Genomic DNA, 20,702 nt, shown 5'->3' with positions numbered 1-20,702 from the left:
ACGGACGCGTGCGCCATAAATGGCTGGCGGCGCGTGGACTAAAGTCCCAGCCTTTTACCCGCTAGCTGTCGGGCCCCGGAAAGATCATGTCACCCCTCTGAACCTGGCTCCTCATCTGTGAAGTGGGGACAATAAGGACCACCTCCAAGAGATAGAGCACGGGCAAAATCCGAGCTCAGGATAGGGGGTTGCTGCTGAGGCCGGGCCTCGACGCCGCTCAGAACCCCCCCGCCCCGCCGCAGAGAGGGGCTCCCCAGCCCGCGCGGGCGGAGACCCGGGAGGGAGGGGGCGGGGGCGGGGCTCCTTGGTCGGGGTGGGGGAGGAGCGCTTTGGATCAAAGTCGGGAGGTGGCATCCATTTCGAGAGGGGCGGCTCGAGAGGTCCTGAAGGGCGGTCAGAGTATGGGGGTGCGCTCTGCTCTCTAGGGCGGCGGTGGGATGGGGGCGTGCCTGGTCCCAGAGGCCCTCAAGGGTGGAGGAGCGGGCGCTGCCTTCTCCCCGAAGGGCCCCCGGTTATGTTTCCGAGTTGAGGCGCGGGGGCAGCCAGGGCAATTAGCACCCCGCCAGGATCCGGATCCGACGTGCGGCTCAGCGCCCGGGTAGGGGTGGGGGAGGCAGGCGTTGAAGCGGCCGGGTGTTGCTGGCCTCGGCTTCGGAAAGACGTGTTCGGGCACGGACCCCCGCCACCCCACTCAGGCCACCCGAGCCCAGAGGCTGAAGACGTGGGGACCGCGGCCCTTCCCCCACCCCCTGCGGCGGGTGCTCCCGGACGAGGGGGGTTGGGAAGTGAGGGCATCCCCTTCCTTCTCCCGGGCAGGGGCAGGGGCAGGGGCGGAGCCTAGTCATCGCTCTCTCCACCCCCAGAGCTGGAGGGGAAAGGGAGGAAGCGGGGCCCGCCCCCCCCCAGAGGAGGGACTCGGGGCGAACGCTGCGGGGCGTCTCCTTCGCAGTCCCTCCCCCCGGCCCCCCGCCCGCCCCTCCGGCCGCCTCTGCCGCCGCGCGCTGCAGCAGCGCCGCCTTCCCTGCGCAGTCGGTGTCTCCGCGTCGCTGGGTGAGTGGGGGCCGCTCTAGCCGGGGCTGGGGGATGCGGGGAGGGGGCATGCTGGAGGTAGGGGGCCACGTCCAGGGCTCCCCAACCCCGGCGCTCTGCACCTCGCAGGAATCCTCCCTCCGGGTGCGCAGGGAGTCGGGGCTCTCTGGCGAAAACCCATGGAGCTCTCCAGGGTCCTGACCTTCGCGTGGCCAGCCCGAAGGAGTCTTGCTTCGGCCGCTCAGAGCGCCCCCTTCAGGAGGGGCCACTAGCCCGGAGCCCTTCCAGGGCTGAAAGGATTGAGGCAGAAGCGCAGGGCGGGAGCTGGGGAGAGGTTCAGGGAAGGTCCTCGAGGCGGGTTTCTGAGGCGGAGCAGTGGGTCCTTGCCATTTGGGGGATTGGGAGGGGGATGTTTTGCAAGACAACAGAATTTTCTACCACCCTGGTTTCCAAGACTTCCACTGGGAGGGGCAACTCAGGGTGGCAGGGAAGAAGGGGCACCGGGAAATCTCTCCTGCTCAGCGCATCTGTCTGCCCCCTCCCGGATGACCCAGTTCCTTGGACCTTGAGGAAGGGGCTAAGAGACACACTCCGCCACCCCAGCCCCATGCGTTTCCTCAGACCTCTCCCACACATTTATTCTGTGGGTCCTCAGCTCGGGGCAGAAAGGGCTGATTTAGAAAGGAGGGTGACCAACTTGCAGAAACATGCATATGAGATACTGTTGAGGACACACGCAGGTCTCCCAAATGGCCACACAGACACATCCCCCTCACGCGGTAATGGGTGCATACCCAGTCACCCATTCGGTGCACTGAAACATACAGGAGACAAATGCAGTGCAGAAACCAGAGACGCACATGCATCCGTGAGCGCATGCACACACTCACCTACATGTGCACCAAGCTTTGTGCAAACGCACACACAGGGAGCCGTCTTGCCCAGTGTCAGAGACCCAAGCTGAGGGACGATTCACCTGCACACACTCCCACATCCTTGCCCAGAGCCGCCTGGCTGTCTCCTCTCCATTGCCATCCCCTTAGTCCTCCACACTCTAAGCTCCTGCCCTGAGGGGACCTTTCTGGGTGGACTAGAGGACAGGTAAGTGTTGGGGGAGGGTTGGCTGGCCACAGGTCTCCCTGGAAAATGGGCCCCTTGTAGGTCTGAGAAGGGCTGCCGCCCCCTCTGGAAGAGAAAGATGGCAAGGGTGCCTGGGGGTCCCACTGGCAGATGGCCATGTGAGAGGTGTCAGCATGGGAGTGTGATGGCATATGTGGGACATGTGGGGTCGTGGGCTGGTGTGTCTTGATGCACAGGGCATGGGAGTTGTGCACGTGTGGTGCCCTGTGTCAGTACATGAGAGTTGTACAGAAGGAATGTTGTTGCATGTGGAGGCATGGCAACCCACGGTGGGCGTGGGCTGGCATGTGAGTGGCATGGGCACTGGTGTGTGGAGTGGGGGGCTGTGTAGCCTATGTGTCAGTGTGTGTTTGTGTATTGCTGTGCAGGAGTCTTGTGGCATCTGTTTATTTGATACTAATGCAGCACTATAGGTGCAGATGTCGTTTGAAATGCTTTCTGTGTATTAACTAATTTAACTCCACCACTGTAATGAGGTAGGTACTATGACCCTCACTTTACAGATGAGGCAGAGAGAGTTTAAGGAAATGGCCCCAGGTCACGTAGCTGGGAAGACGCAGACCTGGGATTTCAGCTCTGCAGGTCAGGTTCTGGGGCCCAGGCTAACACCTGCCTTCCGCCACCTGTCGTCAGGTGCAGGTGCAGGGGAGAGCAGAGCCGCGTCTGGGCTGCAGGAGTTTTCGTGGCACTCGGGCACATGTGAGACAGGGAGGGGGCAGTGCGCAGGAGGGACGAGGACCAGAAGCCCTTCCTCACCTCCTGGGACAGCTCTCGGAGTCAGCCCTGTCACTCCATGGCTGTGTAACTTGAACCAGGTCACCTCACGTCCTTGATCCTGTCTCCTCATCTGTAAAATGGGACGAGTCCCCAGGCTTCACTTTGTGAGGGTGAAATAGTGTCTCCCAGTGAAGGCTCAGCAGCTGCCCCGAGAGGGGCCTTAGGGAACACAAGCCCCTTTCCCTCCCTCTGTCCCCAGGCCTGTGCCCTGGGGAAGTGAAGTTCTGGGGAAATGGTGTGGAGCCTGTCGCAGAGGCAGGACGCCTGGGTGCAGGGTGTGTGATCTTGGACCAGCTCCTTCTCTCACTGGGTCCAAAGAGAAACTGGGGGCGCTGGTGTCTGGAGTGGTGTCAAGGGACCAGGAGGGCCTGACTCCTCCTCTCCATTCCTTGACTTTCTTGGGGATCCAGGTGGGATCGGCTCGGTGGCCATGGGCAAGCAGAACAGCAAGCTGCGGCCGGAGATGCTGCAGGACCTGCGGGAGAACACGGAGTTCTCGGAGCTGGAGCTGCAGGAGTGGTACAAGGGCTTCCTCAAGGACTGCCCCACAGGCATCCTCAACGTGGACGAGTTCAAGAAGATCTACGCCAACTTCTTCCCCTACGGCGACGCCTCCAAGTTCGCCGAGCACGTCTTCCGCACCTTCGACACCAACAGTGATGGCACCATCGACTTCCGGGAGTTCATCATCGCGCTGAGTGTGACCTCACGTGGCCGCCTGGAGCAGAAGCTCATGTGGGCCTTCAGCATGTACGACCTGGACGGCAATGGCTACATCAGCCGCGAGGAGATGCTCGAGATCGTGCAGGTGGGCCCCCGGGCCCCTCGGAATGCCAGGCGCGGGGCCCAGCAGCTGCCCCACCAACTCTCTTTACCCTCTTGACAGCCCTTGTGGGTAGGTGGCGGTGGGTGCTATTCTTACAACCCATTCATAACACTTTTTACCGGGAAATACTTTCTGATCTAAAGAAAAGTTGAGTAAACTTCTGTGTACACTTCACCCAGATTCACCCATAAGCACTGGACCACTTTTGTTCTGTGTGTGTGTGTGCGTGTGATGTTTCGTTGTTATTCTGAGCAGGCCGTTTTACCCGAGTCTGTCAGGATGTATTTCCTGAGAACAGGGATGTTCCCTTATGTAACCCCTAGTAGGGTTGTCAAAGTCAGGACATTTAACATAGCAACCATGTTATTGTCTAACTTACAGACCATATTCTAATTTTGCCAACTGTCTCTGCAATGTTCTTTTTCGCCCGATCTAGGATCACACACTGCATTTCGTTTTCATGTCTCATTAGTCCCTTTCAGTCTGTTATAGTTCCTCTGCCTTTCTTTGTCTTGCAAGATTTGACATTTCTGCAGGGTACAGGCTAGTTGTGTTTTATCGCTCCTCATTTACTCAAGAGAAAACAGATTCTCAGAGAGGTAAAGATATTTTGCTTGAGGTCACACAGCCTCTGCGTGGGCTGCCTGGATCCATGATCCATCTGGATACTGAGCCACATCCCAACCAGTTGAGAGCTCCCTAATAACCTTGCGCTGAGTGAGATGCTTAGAGCCATAAGCTCAGAGCATCTTTACAACAACCTTGTCAAGCTCAGAGAGGTGAAGTGACTTGTCCAAAGTCACACAGCAAATAAGTGGGGTCAGGCTCAAGACGACCACCACTCAGAGCTGCCTCTTTTTTAAAAAAAGGTTTCATTTATTTTATTTTTAGAGAGCGGGGAAGGGAGAGAGGGAGAGAAACATCAATGTGAGGTTGCCTCTTGTCCACCCCTGAGTGGGGACCTGGCCTGCAACCCAGGCACGTGCCCCGACTGGGAATCAAACCGGCGACCCTTTGGTTCACAGCCCGTGCTCAATCCACCCAGCCATACCAGCCAGAACAGAGCTGCCTCTTGAAAGAGGTCTGCCTTCTGGTTCTGGAGCTGGCCTCAACTGTTAGATGGCACCCCCTGCCCCTGAAAAATAGGGATGGTGATTCTGATCTCACAGGTTTAAAGACCTGAAATGAACACCATTTGAATACAAATTTAAGTGTGACACGTCCCCTTTATCTCAAAAAGCTTCTAAAGCATCCAGCCCCGCAGTCCAGCCTTAAAAACCTTGAAGACTCTGGACCTATTTTTACCCATCCAGTTTCTCCTTCACTGCTTTCCTGACCTTCTGCAAAATGAGGATGTTAGCTAACCCTTAGGGCCACTATAGGTCTAAAGTGGTGTAGGCACTTTGGCAGAAGGCCCAGTATGCAATTGGCACTTGGTAAACCTTGTTTTCCCCTCTGCACATTCTCTGCTGTAGCCAGAATGGCCTTTTCCATGTCCTTGGAACATGCCCCGAGTAATCCCGTTGCGTACCTTTGCACAAGCTCTTGCTCCCTTTCCTTCTACCTCTCTGCATCCTTTTTCTTTTCGTCCCTCCGCTCTGCTTACTGCTCCCCATTTCCAACTCATCCAGCCCCTACTGGACTCTTGGCTTCTCTGTCACTAAGGGTATTGGTCTGTTCTCTCCAGCTGGAGTAGAATGGGCTGCCTTGGTTTGTGGCCCCCTCCCTGTGCCCATCACTAGGGGAAAGCCTGTGTGTTCATCAACGAGCACCGTGGGCCAGGCATTAAATCTGTAGCTGATGGACCGTGGGGAGTCCTGGGGGTCCTGGTGGAAGGGCTGGGGTAGCCAGGGTGGTGATTGGGCAGCAGCTGGATACCAACCAGTGTGAACAAGGCGTCCGTGTTTCACCCCTTAGTGTGGTTGCACTGGTATCTCATTCCTTGGGCATTCTCGGGACTCCCTGGCTGGCCTCTGCTCTCTGGGCCCTGGTTTCCCTCACCACAGCCCATCAGTCAGTCCCAGCCGGCCAGTGCAGACAGAGCTCTGCGAACCCCGTGACCAAGTAATTACAAGTCGGCTCCAGTGAAACAATGAATGAGCAGCAATTCCAGACAATTAATTAGGAGGCCTGGGAGTGGAGTTGTCACAAGGGGAGCATTTCCTCTTTAAGTCACTCGCACAGTCCTTCTCAGGACCCTGCCCTGTGGCCGGGAGGTGAGTCCACTAGAAGGGAAGAAATTGCATCTTGGGGCTCCCGCTCTGGTGGGCAGGCCACACTGACCAGCTTGATGATAGGGCTATAGATGTGACAGGGAGGAATTGAGGGTGTGGTAGATGAGTAACCATGATATACAAGCTGCTGTTTACTGACCACTTACTCTAGCCAGTTACTGTTCTACACACGGGATCTCACTGAATCCTCTGGACAGTCCTCATGAGGGAGATACTGCTCCCATTTTGCAGATGAGGAACCTGAGGTTCACGGAGGTTAAGTACCTGTCCAAGGCTACACAGCAAGTGATCGCTGGAACCAGGATGCCACTCCAGGTCCACCCCACAAGCATCTTTCCAGCAACTAAGAGGGAGCAGGTTCTAGTCTTGTCTTGGCCATCAACTCCCTTTCTGAGCCTCCCATTTCTTATCTGGAAAATGGGGATCATGACACCTACTTTTCAGGGCTGTTGTGAGGTTTAGAAATAATGCGTGTAAAGTACCTGACACGTAGTAGGTGCCTGGTAAATGGTAGCTGGTATTACTGTCCCAGGCAGAGGCGGTAAATGCTAGGAAATCTGAAATGTGCAGTCATTTCGGTTGTGGCAGAATCGCCTACCAGGAGAGACCTGATGGTTTAGAGGTTAAGAGACCACAGTGTGAAGTACTTTGAATGCTAAGGGCTGAACAGCTTGGACTTAGTACAGAGGGCAGTGGGAGGTGCCAACTGCTTTCAAAAGGGACATTCCTGCCAGGTGCCCGGCACTGTGCTCAGTTTGGGGGATATGCGCACTAGCTAGATGTCCACGGTCCTTATTTGTATGCTGGAGACTAGGAACAATCCAACAAAGGCGTAATTATTTCCAGAGAGGTGTCCCCAAAGGAAAAGCCCAGGAGGCTCTGTGCCAGCACATGGGCCCTGACCCAGCTTGGAACAGAGAAGGACTCCCTAAGAAAGCGCTATGTAAGCCGAGCCACCAGGAGGAGTGGGAGGCAGCAGAAGAAGCGTGGGGCAACATCCAGAAGGAGCTGAGTGCATGGCAGGCCTGGGGGGAGGCCTGTGTATAACTGGAAAAAGGGGGCGGTCTGCTGGGCGGGGGACGTGGTGGTGGAGATCTGTGTTTGGAAAGAGCTTTCAGAGGCAGAGAGTGGGGGGCAGAACCAAGGAAATGAGGTTGGAAGAGACCAGTGTGAAGGCTAAAGCTGGATCTGAGGCAGGGTAAATTTTGGTATGGGAGAAGAGAGGCAAGCTCCTTGGAGATGGTTTCAGTAGCAAAAAGCTGGAAGATTGATACGATGGGTCGGTTCGGTCCTTGAGCTCCAGGACTCAGCCTATCCCTACGTGCTCTGTATACATTTAGCGCAAAAACCTCCCTCAGTGTCGCCTCCAGAGCTCCAGCTAGTGGCGACTGCAGCTCTGGGCCCAGGCTGTCCCCGCCCCTGGAAGATGCTCATTTGCGTTTATTTGCATAATGATCCCCGCCCCTTCTGAGCCCGGCTGCCTCCGGCCTTCCAGCCTGGGGTGCTGCCCAGCGCCCCCTGCCGGCCACAGAGATACCGCAGCGCAACGCCTTCTGTCCGTCACTGAGCGCCCGCGGCCGGGAGTTTCTGAGAAGCAGTGCTAACTCCGCACTGACCCTTGGAACCTTCGGCCTCGATGTCCTCCAACATCTCTCCATATCCCCTGCACTCAGCTACCCCCAAATTTTCGGCACCAGCTCAAGAGCTTCCCGCTGTGGGTCTTTGTATACACAGGTCTCTCGATCAGCAATTCTTTCCCACCTAGCGCTCCGAGGGAACTTGGTCAGGGCTCACTCCAATAGCGCCCCCTCTTCTGGGAAGCTTTCCCAGACACTCTTTCGTGAATCCTCCGGTTCCCTACGCCTCCGTGCCCCCCTCCCCACTTCTCCCTGGCGGAACGACAATCATCAGTGTACCTGGGGGCGTTTTTGAAGGCTGGGGGTTGGGGGGTGGCTCAGGCAGTCTCCTCTCACTCCCTGCCTTCCATTCCCGATTCCCAGGCCATTTACAAAATGGTTTCGTCGGTGATGAAGATGCCGGAGGACGAGTCGACCCCGGAAAAGAGGACTGAGAAAATCTTCCGCCAAATGGACACGAACAACGACGGTGAGGAGCGGGGGCGGGCGGGCGCCACACCCCTTTCCCTCTAGTTGCTCGGCTTTGCCTCCCCTTACTTCCGGGCCGCCTTCTCCCCAATCACTGTTCCCCTCGCCCTGCAGGCAAGCTGTCCTTGGAGGAGTTCATCCGCGGAGCCAAAAGCGACCCGTCCATCGTGCGTTTGCTGCAGTGCGATCCCAGCAGCGCCTCCCAGTTCTGAGTGAGGAGCCAGGTTCCCCGCTCCTCCCTGCCTTCACTGGCCCTCTCCCGGCTCTCAGCTTCCTCTCCCTTGTGTCCATCCAGGCTAGGGGCAGACTGGACCTCCCCCCAGCGTCTGCACTCTGCGGGGAGCCTATGGAAAAGGGAACTCCGCAGTCCCCCCAACACCCAAGCAAGCGGTTAGTACCCTCCAGGCCAAGAAGGCAGCATCTCCCTTCGGCAGTGATGGGGAGACACACAGGCTCTGGCTTGACCCTCCCCTCCGAGTCAGCCCCCTTCCTAGATGTCAGAATTTCAGCCAGCCTCCCTCCCTACCATACGCTTCCCTCCCCCACTATCAGGCAAGCTCCCCCACCCGTGCCTCTCAGCCTGGGTGGAGAGGGGAGAAAGGAAGCACAGGTGAGGAGAGGTCTTTTTATTTGGAGGGGAGAGGATTGGCGAGGAGGGGTAAGGGAAAAGCTTGAGTCATCCTTCCCCGCAGGAGGGGCTCAGCCCTTCTTACTCAGCTTCTGTTGGCCTGGAGGTCGTGCTGCCAAGGGAAAACCTCCCAATTTCCGCACGCAGCCATGAGCCCTCTGCCCCCGGCCTGCCTTTCAGCACGTGGATGAACACAGACCCACAGACCCCTCTGTGCAGTTTGCCTCCCTCAGACACACACACACACACACACAAGCCCACAGTTAGATGGGCAGACACACCCTGGAGCCCTGCCCCCCCCCCACACTGCATCCTGAGTGGGAAAGAAGCACAGGACCCCTGGCCGAGTCCCTCCCCCCTGCATGCATCCCTGTGGAGCATCTCTGTTCTTTTTCATAACTTCAGAATAAAGTCTCGTTTCAGTGCACGGGCTGGGTGGCCCGGGAGTGGGGAGGTTAAAATCCCCACCCAGGTCCAGGAATGGCCACTGAGTCCTCCTGGGCTGGCTCTAGGACTCTGGCCTGGTCACAGTGCAGACTTGGTTGCAGGGCCCCAGTGGTTTGGGTGCGGCGTCAGCCATCAGAGGGTCAGCGGCCCAGAGCTGGAGCAGCTCAGCAGGTCCTGGCCCTCCACGGGCTGTAGGATCTCCTGCATCGGTGGAGACAGGTGGCTGCCAGGCTGTGGGATCTGTGTCTGGGTCTCCTCCTCCAGGACACCCAGGGAAATGGAAGGAGGGGGCCGCTGGGAGGGTCTCTGAGGCAAAGGCATTGCTTCATCTTCCCACCAGGCAAGAGCCAGGCCATAGCTTTGGAGTGCCCCTCAGCTGGAGCCCAGATAGCTCCCCCCATCTCAAGTCCTGGGCCTTAGGGGAAGCAGGTGTCAGCTGTGTGACTTAGCTGGGAGATCTGACCTCTCAGCTTCCAAGTCTCTCCCTTAGTCCTGGGGAGAAAACTATTGTCCTACTTCTCAAGTGCAAGCCCCATGCGGAGGGATGGGGGCTGCCTAGCAGGGGTTCCCAGAAAGTTTGGGGAGTCAAGGCTGTGGAGCGGGTGATAGGTCTTACCATGTGGTGGCTGCTTTTCCCCCACCAGGGCCTCAGTTCCAGCAGCTGGTGGGCAAGCTGGGCGCATCGCACGGCGAACACACTTTCTGCCACGCAGAACAGAAGTGAGATGCCCCAGAGGCACAGGCTGGAGCTCTGCGGGGGCACAAGCGGCAGAGATGGCTGCAGGCGTTGGGGGGTGGAGGGCAGGGCTGACTCGGCGCACCCGGATGACCCCTGCCCCATCCCAGACCTAAGCACTCACATAAATGCGTGTGGGGTCGAAGGGACAGTCGGGTGCCAGCGCCAGCAGTTCAGGGCTCTCAAAAGTGCAGGCCGCCAGCAGTGCCTGGCCCTGGGTGGCAAAGGTCACGGCGATCGAGGCCAAGAGGCCAAGAGCACAGGTCAGAGAGAGAAGGGCACAGGCCATGCTCGAGCCAAACACTGCCCAGCGCTGGATAGGAGAGGCCACTGGTCAACGGATGTCAGGTTTGACCCCCACTCTCTGGCCCCCGTGGGGGGCAGCTCACCCCCTCCAAGCAGGCCAGGCCCTTCCTACCCCTAAGCCCCATCCCAGGAGGTCCCGCATACCAGGGGGATGCTGGGGAGGTAGCGTGACAACACGATGGCTGCAATGCCCGAGGTGATGACCTGTGGGGGACAGTGGGCAAGGGGGTCAGGGCCACTATGGGATAGGATTCCACAAGTGCCGGCCGGCACTCTCCAGACCACCTCTTCCTCCCTGGCGTAGCCTCAGTCTCGTTATCTTGATCTGCAGGGAGGCACTGCCTTTCCTGGTCAGCCCCAAAGTGAGGTTTGTAAAACACAACCAGGTCCTGCCTGCGGCCTGCCATGACTCCCCACTGCCTACAGCTGTGTATCTCAAACAATGACCTTGTGTCCCAGGACCACAGGGGCGTGGACCAGGATGTATATGACCTGCCTCCCTGGAGTGGAAGCGATTTGGGAAGAAACTAACTCACCTGGCAAGGAACTAAAACAAACAAACAAACAAATCAGGACCCTTTATGGAGAATTCAAAATCTTAGGAGTAAGTCATGTCAGGCTCTCAGTGACCTGGCCTCAGTCCCATCAGCTTCTCAACCCCACCCTGGCCAGTCCCTCCCCTCTTTGCCCTGGATATGGACACCCACACACAGCTTGCTCCCAGAGCTGCCCACGTAGTGCCCTCTCAGGAACACCGCCCTGCTCCTCTTCACCTGCTGGGGTTTGTCCTCCTGCAGGACCCCCTAACCACCCTCAACCCCAAGAGGCGGGCATCTAGCCCCCCAGTTGTCCCCTGGATCTTTTGGGCTCCACTCAGCCATGCTTCCTCCCTGAGCTCCCTCACACTCTCAGGCACGGGCTGGACCCACAGGAGGCAGGCTGTGCGACAGGAGGCCTGTGACGTCTTTCATTCACTGTGCAACCAGAAGTAGGTGCCTCTGCCTCTCCGGGCCATGTGCCGCTCTGCAGGATGAGCTTATGGAAAAGACACTGGCTTTGGTGTCAGACACAGTCATTTCAAATCCAGCTTGGCTTCTTTATATCTGCAGGAGGCTGAGTCCCTGAGTCTCAGCTTCCCCCTGTAAAGTAGGGGTAACAATGGCCCCATGTTGCTGCGAACAGTGGGAGATAAATGACATGAGGGTAAAGCAGAAGGGGTCCCGCCTGAAGCCCATCCCTGGCAGACCTCCTAACCCTGAGCTCACTGCCTTCCCTGCCTTCTACCCAGGCTGGTGAGAGGAACAAACAACAGTAACGTTAACTCCATGGGACACCGCGCACATCGGCATGGTCCAGCCCTGTCCCACGGACTGAGGCTCCCGAACTTGCTGGCCCTTGCTCCTCTTCATCCCAGCCTTGGAGCCCAGCAGGCTGACCGAGCATCACTGTGAGGGCAGGGAACAGGCTCAGAGAGAGAGAAACAAGTCCCTTAGCCAGAGGTGGTGGCAGGAAAGGAACTCAGACACTGATGTGCAGATGTTGCCCCAAGGCTGCAGTCACCTCTGCTACCAGGTGGGAAAAAACTTTATGAACTCGAGAATATTGAGCCCTTTCGTTCCTGTATTCATCTGATAGGTACTGACATCCAGCCCAAACCATGACTATCACTTATTCAGTTCTCAGTGTAGACCAGGCCTAATGCTAAGCTCCTGATAAATTGTTTGTTTTTTTTTTCAATATCTCCAGAACAGGTCTTAGCCACTCCCCGCTCCACACCTTTGCACCTACCACTCTCTGTACTTGGAACGCTATCCCAGCTTCCTCCACTAGCTGTGGCCCCAGCAGGCCACATACCTGGGTTATGCTAATTGCAGCCAACCTTTGAGTTTCTCCTCATCTGCCAAGTCCCAGCTCAGGGGCCTCTACCTCCGTGGGCCCTCCCAGGAAGAACTGGTGCTCCTTCCTCTGTCCCACGGAGCCCGGCGGAGCCCTGCCTACTGCCGTATTACAGTAGCAATCCTGGCGCACAGGAGTGAGCCCTGATCATGTGTCGGGCACTTTGTGTGGGTGATCTCATTCCGCACTCATCAGGACCCTCTGAGGGGGGCACTTAGGGTCCCCACTTCACAGACGAGGGAGCCGAGGCAGCGAGGTTGAGCGGCTCATGTGGCGGGTCAGCATGGAGCAGGGACTCCATCTCCCTACTTGCCCATTCCAGGCTCTGGGTGGAGACTCATCAAAGACCTTCCAAGCCCCCTCCCAGCCCGGTCATACCACGATGGCAGAAGTGACGGAGAGGATGTTGACCACGCAGTACTGCAGGGCCACGGCATCGTGGGGGGCGGCCACATAGCGCAGCACGGTGCCATGGAGTAAAGCGGCTGCGATGAAGTTCACGTGGCCCAGGACCACCAGCACCAGCCCCGTCTTCATCAGCACCTTCCGGAAGTCACCCACACTCAGGCCACCTGTGGGGGACAGCTGTGTCAGGGCTCATTCTTCTGGGCAGAGCAGAAAACCAAGGCCCTGGCAGGCGTGATGGACATTGGGTTCTAAATATTTCTGGAGAATTTGGGGGGATTAACTTGTCTTCTCCGAGCCTCAGTTTCCTCATCAGAAAGGGGTTTGAAATGCCTACGTGAGAGTCCTTGGAATCTAAGGTTGGAAAAGCACCAGGCGGTACTTAATAAAGAATAGTAGTCCTAGTCAGTTCCAAAGGGCATGAGTGGCCAGGCTGGGATCCGAACCTCGCTCTCTAGCTCTAGGTTCCATGATTCTTCTGTGACAGGGTGCAGAGCATGGGTCCCCTGATAACAGAAGGACACACTCACAATCCTGCCTTCACTCAGGCAGGATGTGAGGCAGGACTGGAGGCAGGGAGAGCGGATAGTACAGCTTTTAAGATAACACTGCCTCACAAAAGGCAAATTAATAGCCATGCCTTCCTGAAGGGAAGAGGGCTGGGCTGCCTCCCAGGGAAAAAGAGGCACGGGGCGGCGGGGGGGGGGGAACGGGACAAAAAAACGGTGGACACTAATGCAGCACAGGAAGGGCAGGGAATCAGATCACACGGGAAGTTCTGAGCCAAGCATTTAAACCTGGAGCAGGAGGCCGGAAGGTCCAGGAGGGAGACACATGAGGCCAGAGAGGTCTGCGGGAGGTCTGGAGGGCAGTGGGAGACGCCAGGTCAGGGGCATCTACCTGGACGTCTGCGGGAAGGCAGTGGCAGAGCTGGCAGTGCTGCGGGGGGCCTGCCTGGCCCCCCAGACTCGTGAGACATGCTTGGAGCTGAACTGTGACTGGGGATGCTGGGCTGCAGACTTCTGCTTTTCTGAAAGATGGAACCTCTGAGTGGTGTACTCTGAAACTGGCCTGGTTTGGCAGAGGAAGCAGGGACATGTATTGCTGGGTGTTTTTAAAGGGAGTGGGACTTACTGGCAGAAACCTGCCATTACTCCAAATCCATATAACCTTTAAATAAATGGCCCCTCTCCTTCTTCATCAGACTCTCCCACTGGGAGTCCTGCTTCTTGGCGGCCGGCATCAAACCTCACTTGCTGGTTCCGTAACACTTCCATTCAGTGCCCATTCACTGACTTATTTTTTTCTGTGCTCATTATACACATTTACACAGATGCCCACGGAGTGCCTGCTCTGTGCCAGGCTGTGAGGTAAGACAGTGAGCTTGACAGGCACGGTCCCAGGCAGGGAGCAGGTTCTGTTTGGGATTCAGTCTGGTGGATTGGGCCTGGCACACAGTAGGTACTGAGCTCACAACTGCTGAACTGAACTACCTAGAGGTGAGTGATTCAGGGCCGGAAACTCAAGCCTCTGAGTCTCTATTTCCTGATCTGTAAAGAGGAAAGGAAAAAAAACTTGTCTCCCGGTGGGAAGGGAGGGGCATACTCTGGGGAGATGGATAGAAAAGGGGGGCACACCCTGGGGGTGCTGGAAAAACAAGCTGCTGCTGCAGGGGCACTGGGCAGGGACTGGCACGTGGTGGTGGTGGTGGGATGCTGGGGTCAAAAGAACATCAGGGACTCAAGCCACTTCCCAGTGGCCAAGTGGCTGTGAAGCCCCTCTCTGCACACCCCCAGGAGCAGGGCGCCCTCCTGCTTGGGCAGCGCAGGCTGTTCCAGATCTGCTTTCTGGAACTCCCCGCATGGGTCTTGCTGGACCCCCTGACCCTGCTGGACCCCTTATTCTAGCCAGCTCTATGATGCTGGAAGGCCAGGGCCCCAGAACTAAACAGCCTCTTCTTCCTTTATGTGTCTGGTGGGACCTGACTCCCTTCCCAGACCTCAGTCTCCCCATCTGTAGATCATATGGGAACTTTACAGCTAAAAAAAAAAAAAAATCAGTAGATTAAATGTTCTTGAGGACCTTGTGCCAAAAGGCAGTTCCTGGGAATCGGGGGGCGGGGGGGCACCCAGTCACAGACACTCTGTGTGACCTGTGTCAGCCCTTTTCCTTTCTGAGGCCCAGGGTCCTCGGATGGAAAATGGGGAGGGTTTGGTCTGGCTCTTCTGAGGACCCGGACCCTACAGGACCCTCTGGAACTGGAGCTGGACCGGATGAGTCCGAGGGCAGATGCCAGGCTGGACGGGCACATGGGACTGGACTGGCATTGTGAAGGTAAACTGCCAGCCCAACCGGAAGGGGCACGGCAGCTTCATCCCAGGGCTCCGGCCCACCGCACCCATCCGCCCACCCACCTGGCAACCCAGACACCAACCGCTCAGGGTTGACTGGGCTCACAAAACCCAGCAGCATCCCAGGCCCAGGGTGGTCAAACTGGAGGGACTTCGCCATGGCGGGGCTGTGCCCGGGGCACTGGGCAGAGAGAGGGGGTGGCCTCTGACTTCTCTGTTTCCAAGTCGCCATTCTAGGAGCACTTAGTAGTGTGGTTGGCCCTGTGGTAAGCACTTTACTCTTAGAGCTCACTTCATCCTCACAGTAGTCCTAAGGTGGTGGGGCTACCATCCCCATTTTATATTCTAGGAAACTGAGGCTTGCAAAGTCTCCTTGCTAGAGAGCAGGGACTCCCCAGGTCTGTCTGACACCCAAGAGCAGCACCACTGTGCCCAGGAAGCAGGGCACTCGCTGTCTGGATCCTGTTTGCCAATGGTCCTTCTCTCCCAGCCTGTTTGGGGGAGTGGAGGGTGTGGAAGTGGGAACCCTCTACAAGGCTGAGGAAGCATAAGGCAGGCAACTTCTTCTCCGAACTCCCTGGGCCCTGGACCCCTTCTTTGCTTTTTCTTCTGGGTGAGGTGGGGGCTGGTCTCTCCAGCATTTTTTCCTTGGGGCCTGGGGGTCCCACCGCTGCAAGAAGGAAAGTGGAGAAGAGTGCGGAGGGGCATGGATAAGATACCAGCAGCCCTCCTCCCTCCATATCACTGCTGGGGAAACTGAGGCCTATGGTAGAAAGTGACCTGCAGAGAAGGCAGCCTGGACCCCAGAATTCTAGGCTTCCCACCACAGCACTCCGCCCCCCGCCGGCGGAGTTGGGTGGGTTCGTGCCTCCCCGGGGCGTACCCCCGCGGCTCACCCAGGCGCAGACACATCTTGTTTTCCCGTGCAGGGTCTCCGTGGGCAGCTCAGTGGGGCTCCAGAGGCGGAGGGCAGCATGGGGGCCCCGCTCCCATCCTGGTCCGACACCACCTCCGCCGCGCGCCCCGCAACAGCGTCGCGCCCACTTCCCGCCTGGAGCCCGGACTCGCGGGCACTCGGACGGCCTCCCTTCCCGTCACCCCCCGGGCGGCCCTGCCCCGGGAGGGCCCTGACCGCTTGCTTGCATCCGGAGCCGGTCAGACCGGCTGGACAGCCCTTCCCGATCGGACCAGCTGAGTCAGAGCGCTGGCCCCACCCTCCTGCGCCCGGCGTGGATCACGGCTGGCGCCGGGCCCCTGCCCACACACTCCTAGCCCACCCTCAGTTCAGTGATGCCCATTTTACAAATGGAAGCTGAGGCTCAGAGGAGCCGACCCTCCAGCCTGGGGAGTATGGCGGAGTTGGGGGTGGGGCGGGGCGTTGTATGCGCATCAGCTATGGTTATTGTGACCTGGCGGCACCTGGCCGGAAATCTCCAGGGTGAAGGCTGGGAAGTCACTTCTTTCTAGAGGAAATGGAGACGCAGCAGTGGGTGGGGAAGCAGGACTTCCTGGGAACCAGGGTCTGTCCTTAGCTGCTGTGCCACCTCAGGCAGGCTGTTTTCTCTCCTGTTGCTGGTCTGAGATTTACCACCGCCTTGGTGGGGGAGGGGCGGGTCTCTGCTCCCTTGTTGGAAAATGGGGGATAATAATTTCTGTCCCCTAAGATGGTGGTGAGATAAAAAGATAAGAAAACGGGTTGAAAACTCTGTAGAGTATCTTTACAAAGTGTAGACCTGGCAGGAGCACATAGTAGGAGCTTTACTGACCCCGGCTATTGGTTCCTGAGCCCCTCTGGTGTTCCAGGATGGACCAGCGCCCGCCCTCATTCCATCCTCAGCGTCCAGAGGTGGACTTGCCGTAGTGGCCAGCTGGGAGTGGCGGAGATTCCCACCCAGGTCTCCGTGCCCATGTCCTTCAGTGGGCGCACCGTTCACCTCCCTGGCCAGTGCCCCGGGGGTCAGGGGCTGGTGTCTATGGTCCCTGGGTGCTCAGTCTAGACTGGCATACTGGATGTCCACTGAATGTGTGGCTTTCTGCACAACTGTCCCCGTGCCTATGGTGTGTTGGGCACCTGGGTCAGCACACGCAGGGCCTCTGAAGTGTTAACGGAGCCCACTTCCACCAGAGGAGGAAGCGGAGCCCTCTGGAACTGGGATTACCCATGGTCCTCTCTGCCACCCCTGTTAGGCAGGCGGGTCTAGTAAGTCCTGGGCAGACGCGCTTCCCTGTCATATGCTTTCTGAAGGGGGACAGTGCGTGACAGGTGCAGGGTGGGAAGAAAAACTTGTGAGGTAAAAGGCAAGGTGGGGACAGTTCCTCAAGCCATCAGCTGCCTTTTGAATGTGGATGTCCATGTGGGCAGCCTTTAACAGGGCAACTACGCAGGACACATTCATACTGTGAATGGTCAAACACTCGCATTTGCAACCCAGCAACTCCATTTCTGGGCCTGCACCCTGCACGCACACCAAAGAGTGCAGACATGCACACGCCTTCAACAGCGCTTATGGACGAGCTGTTCCTAATAGAGAGCAGTAGCTGAACTAGCAACCAAGGGAGGTGTGGGCTGGCGGGGAGCAGGGGGAACGGTTTTTGTTTCACACGTGGCTCTATTGTCGAAGTCTGACGATGAGCATTTATTCGTGTCCTGCTTTTGTCTGAAAGCAAGGAAGAAAGCCCTTCTTTTATTTATTTATTTTTAAAAATATATTTTATTGATTATACCATTACAGTTGTTCTATTCCCCCCCTTCATTCCCCTCCATCCGCACACTCCCTCCCCCACACTCCATTCTCCCCCCTTTAGTTTATAACCACGTATCTTAAGTTCTTTAGATTCTATATTTCCCCCACTATTCTTGCCCTCCCCCCATCTATTTTCTACCTACCGTCTATGCTATTTTCTGTGCCTTCTCCCCCCTTTTCCTCCTCCCACCCCCCTGTTGCTAACCCTCCATGTGTTCTTCATTTCTATGGTTCCACTCCTGATCTAGCTCTCCTCTTGGTTTGCTTTTGTTTTAGGTGTGCTTGTTAATAGCTGTGAGTTTGCTGTCCTTTCACTGTTCATATTTTTCATCTTCTTTTTCTTATATAAGTCCCTTTAGCATTTCATATAATAAGGGCTTGGTGATGATGAACTCCTTGAACTTGACCTTATCTGAGAAGCACTTTATCTGTCTTTCCATTCTAAATGAAAGCTTTGCTGGATAAAGCAATCTTGGCTGTAGGTCTTTGGATTTCATGACTTGGAATACTTCTTTCCAGCCCCTTCTTGCCTGTAAGGTCTCTTTTGAGAAATCTGCTGACAGTCTGATGGGTACTCCTTTGTAGGTGACTGTCCCCTTATCCCTTGATGCTTCTAGGATTCTCTCCTTCATTTTGGTCTTGGCTAATGTAATTATGATGTGCCTTGGTGTGTTCCTTCTTGGGTCCAACTTCTTTGGCACTCTCTGAGCTTCCTGGATTTCCTGGAAGTCTATTTCCTTTGCCAGACTGGGGAAGTTCTCCTTTATTATTTGTTCAAATACGTTTTCCACTCGTGGCTGTTTCCTTCCCCCTTCTGGTACCCCTATAATCCGGATGTTGGAGCGTTTAAAGATGTCCTGGAGGTTCCTAAGCCTCTCCTAATTTTTTTGAATGTTCATTTCTTCATTCCTTTCTGGTGGGATGTTTCGTTCTTCCTTCTGGTCCATTCCATTGATTTGAGTCCCAGTTTCCTTTCCATCGCTATTGGTTTCCTGGACATCTCTCTTCATTTCAATTAGTTTAGCCTTCATATGTTCCTCTAATTTGTGACTATAATCAACCAGTTCTGTGAGCATCCTGATAAACAGTGTCTTGAATTGTGCTTCTGAGAGGCTGGCAATTTCTCGGTCGCTGAGAGTTACCGGCTCTGGGACTTTGAGTTCTTCTTGCGCCATCTTTTGGGCTGTTCGTGCCTGTTCTGTAGCAGGATCGGAGCCCTAAGGTGTTCACTAGAGCAGGGCAACTCAGTTGCTGGGTTGTGACGCTGTATGTGGGGGCGGGGGTCAAAGAGGAACTATGGTGTCCTGTCTGCCGACTGCCACCTGCCACCGTGGCCCCCACCGGCGCCGGAGCCACTACTGTCACTGGGCCCACACGTTTCGTTCCACTGCACGTGAGTGTGCCACCGCCATCAGCCCTCCACCACTGGGTTCGCCCCCTGGGGCCTGCGTGGTCCGTCTCACTGTGCGCGAATGTGTGACCTCGGTCAGTCTGCCCCACACCCCTACTGGTTCCGGGCTGCCTGCGCGTCTAGGTTGGGGGATCTGTCCTGCCGGACCGTGCTCTGCTGCTGGCTCTGCCCCTCTTACCATCCCGTTGAACGGTTCCTTGTTGTCAGACTTCCGTACAATTCAATTTTCTGGTCTTTGGGTGTGTCTTTGTTCTCCAAACCTTTGTTGTATTCAAACTTGGTTGTGGGAGAAGGCACAGTGTTTCCACCTATGCCTCCATCTTGGCGGAAGTCCAAGAAAGCCCTTCTTGTCACCGCTACCCAGCCCCCACTCCACCAACAACTTTGCGATGACAAAGACCACCTATAGGGGCTGCCCCGGAGAGCACATGTGCTCACTGCAAAGCTCGTTTCGAATCTCACGTGTGTGCATGCATGTGGCTTCTCCATCAGTCAGTGCCCGGCAGTCCCCTTGACACTGAGCCCATCCAGGGCCTTCTGGCAACAGGTTGAGGACTAAACCTTTTAAATTTCTCTGCTTTAAGGGGCACAGATGAGGGTTCTCTCTTTTTATCCTTGGAACAATACTGAGAGTGAAAGATCACCACCTCATCTTACAGATGAGGACATTGAGGCAGACGGTAAAGGGCCCCTCAAAGATCACACAGCATTTGTCAGTGGGGGAGCTGAGCCTTGAATCAGGCCCGTGTAACTGAGGCTGCCCCTGACTTCTGAGTGTGGTTGGGGACAGTGGGGAGCCGGAGCCCTCAGGGAGTGGGCCTGCCTTCTGGGGCCTCTGAAGAGGGGGAACTGCCCACCTATTTTCCCCCAGACAGTTTCCTGGCCAGGGCCCAGCCTTAGCAACCTGAAGTTACTGCTGTTTCTTTTCCTTATTGCCAATCGGCCAAAGTCCATTAGTCCAAGCCACGCGGTGTCCCTTGCCTCTGCCCCACCTTCTGCACACGGGCCTTAGGTTCCAGGAAGAACCTCAGGCCAAAGCTCTAGTCACTTGTCCTCTACCAGCTCACTGTCATTCCCAGGGCCTCAGTTTCTCCATCTGTCAAATAGGGGTAATGGTTGCCTTCCCTGGTTCCCAGATTTCTGAGGCACAACTGACTTGAGGGAGGTGAGAGCTGGTTGAAGCACAGCCAGAGAAATACGAGTAGTGATTCTCTCTCTTCCTGTTAAATGTACTTGGTGCGATACTTTTACAACAAAGTATTGTGCTAACCTGGACGCTGGGTCTTCCCAGGGCTGCCCAGCTGGGGATGGCGGTCCGGGCTCCTGTCCTCTGGCTGTGCAACTCCCCCTCCCCTTAAACCCCGCTACCCCCAATGACAAGAACAGCTCCTCCAGGCGAACAAAACAATCACACACAGACCCTGCATGATCTCAGGTAGGTATATGTACGCCTGTACAAAACTAAAGCCAACTGACCATGCTTGTCTGAGGCGAGGAGGCGGTTAAGGGGGGCTTTGTACACTAACAATGACAAGTTCTAGATGGTGTAAACGGGGGTGTTTGTTATTCTTTGTATTTTTCTATCTTTTACATTTCTAAAAAAGACTCAGTGTAGAAAGTTTGAGGGGCAAACAGGAAAGTATAAAGAAAAAAGTCAGAATTGCCAC

The 20,702-nt window shown here is 56.3% G+C and overlaps 2 protein-coding genes across 4 annotated transcripts; one reads left to right on the top strand and one right to left on the bottom strand.

Moving 5' to 3' along the window:
• Nucleotides 1-975: 975 nt before the first annotated feature.
• Nucleotides 976-8,323, top strand: HPCA (hippocalcin). The gene is made up of 4 exons (XM_037061529.1): nt 976-1,050; nt 3,357-3,754; nt 8,007-8,112; nt 8,226-8,323. The coding sequence occupies exons 2-4, from the start codon at nt 3,377-3,379 to the stop codon at nt 8,321-8,323; spliced, it is 582 nt and encodes a 193-aa protein (XP_036917424.1). The 5' UTR covers nt 976-1,050; nt 3,357-3,376.
• A 399-nt stretch (nt 8,324-8,722) lies between these two features.
• TMEM54 (transmembrane protein 54) lies at nt 8,723-16,033 on the bottom strand. Of its 3 annotated transcripts, none has more exons than XM_037061526.1 (6): nt 15,777-16,018; nt 12,503-12,696; nt 10,373-10,432; nt 10,047-10,235; nt 9,803-9,937; nt 8,723-9,444 (listed from the first exon to the last, which is right to left on the bottom strand). In XM_037061526.1, the coding sequence occupies exons 1-6, from the start codon at nt 15,790-15,792 to the stop codon at nt 9,319-9,321; spliced, it is 720 nt and encodes a 239-aa protein (XP_036917421.1). In that variant the 5' UTR covers nt 15,793-16,018; the 3' UTR covers nt 8,723-9,318. The 3 variants fall into 3 exon arrangements, with proteins under 3 accessions (XP_036917421.1, XP_036917422.1, XP_036917423.1); XM_037061527.1 differs by having other exon boundaries at nt 8,723-9,387; nt 15,777-16,010; XM_037061528.1 differs by lacking the exon at nt 10,047-10,235 and having other exon boundaries at nt 15,777-16,033.
• Between the last annotated feature and the right edge of the window lie 4,669 nt (nt 16,034-20,702).

Source organism: Sturnira hondurensis, unplaced genomic scaffold (assembly GCF_014824575.4).
Source record: "Sturnira hondurensis isolate 20B ecotype Veracruz unplaced genomic scaffold, ASM1482457v3 Scaffold0013381, whole genome shotgun sequence".
Taxonomy (NCBI): domain Eukaryota; kingdom Metazoa; phylum Chordata; class Mammalia; order Chiroptera; family Phyllostomidae; genus Sturnira; species Sturnira hondurensis.
This window is presented reverse-complemented; position numbering and strand designations above follow the sequence as displayed.

Excerpts from the sequence above, each read along its gene's own strand:
- HPCA (XM_037061529.1), top strand. The coding sequence starts at position 3,377 with ATGGGCAAGCAGAACAGCAAGCTGCGGCCGGAGATGCTGCAGGACCTG. Across the intron at positions 3,755-8,006 it reads AGATGCTCGAGATCGTGCAG|GCCATTTACAAAATGGTTTC; the intron begins GTGGGCCCCCGG and ends CCCGATTCCCAG. Across the intron at positions 8,113-8,225 it reads AATGGACACGAACAACGACG|GCAAGCTGTCCTTGGAGGAG; the intron begins GTGAGGAGCGGG and ends CTCGCCCTGCAG.
- TMEM54 (XM_037061526.1), bottom strand. Across the intron at positions 10,433-12,502 it reads CCGTCACTTCTGCCATCGTG|GTCATCACCTCGGGCATTGC; the intron begins GTATGACCGGGC and ends TGTCCCCCACAG. Across the intron at positions 10,236-10,372 it reads ACCTCCCCAGCATCCCCCTG|CGCTGGGCAGTGTTTGGCTC; the intron begins GTATGCGGGACC and ends TCTCCTATCCAG.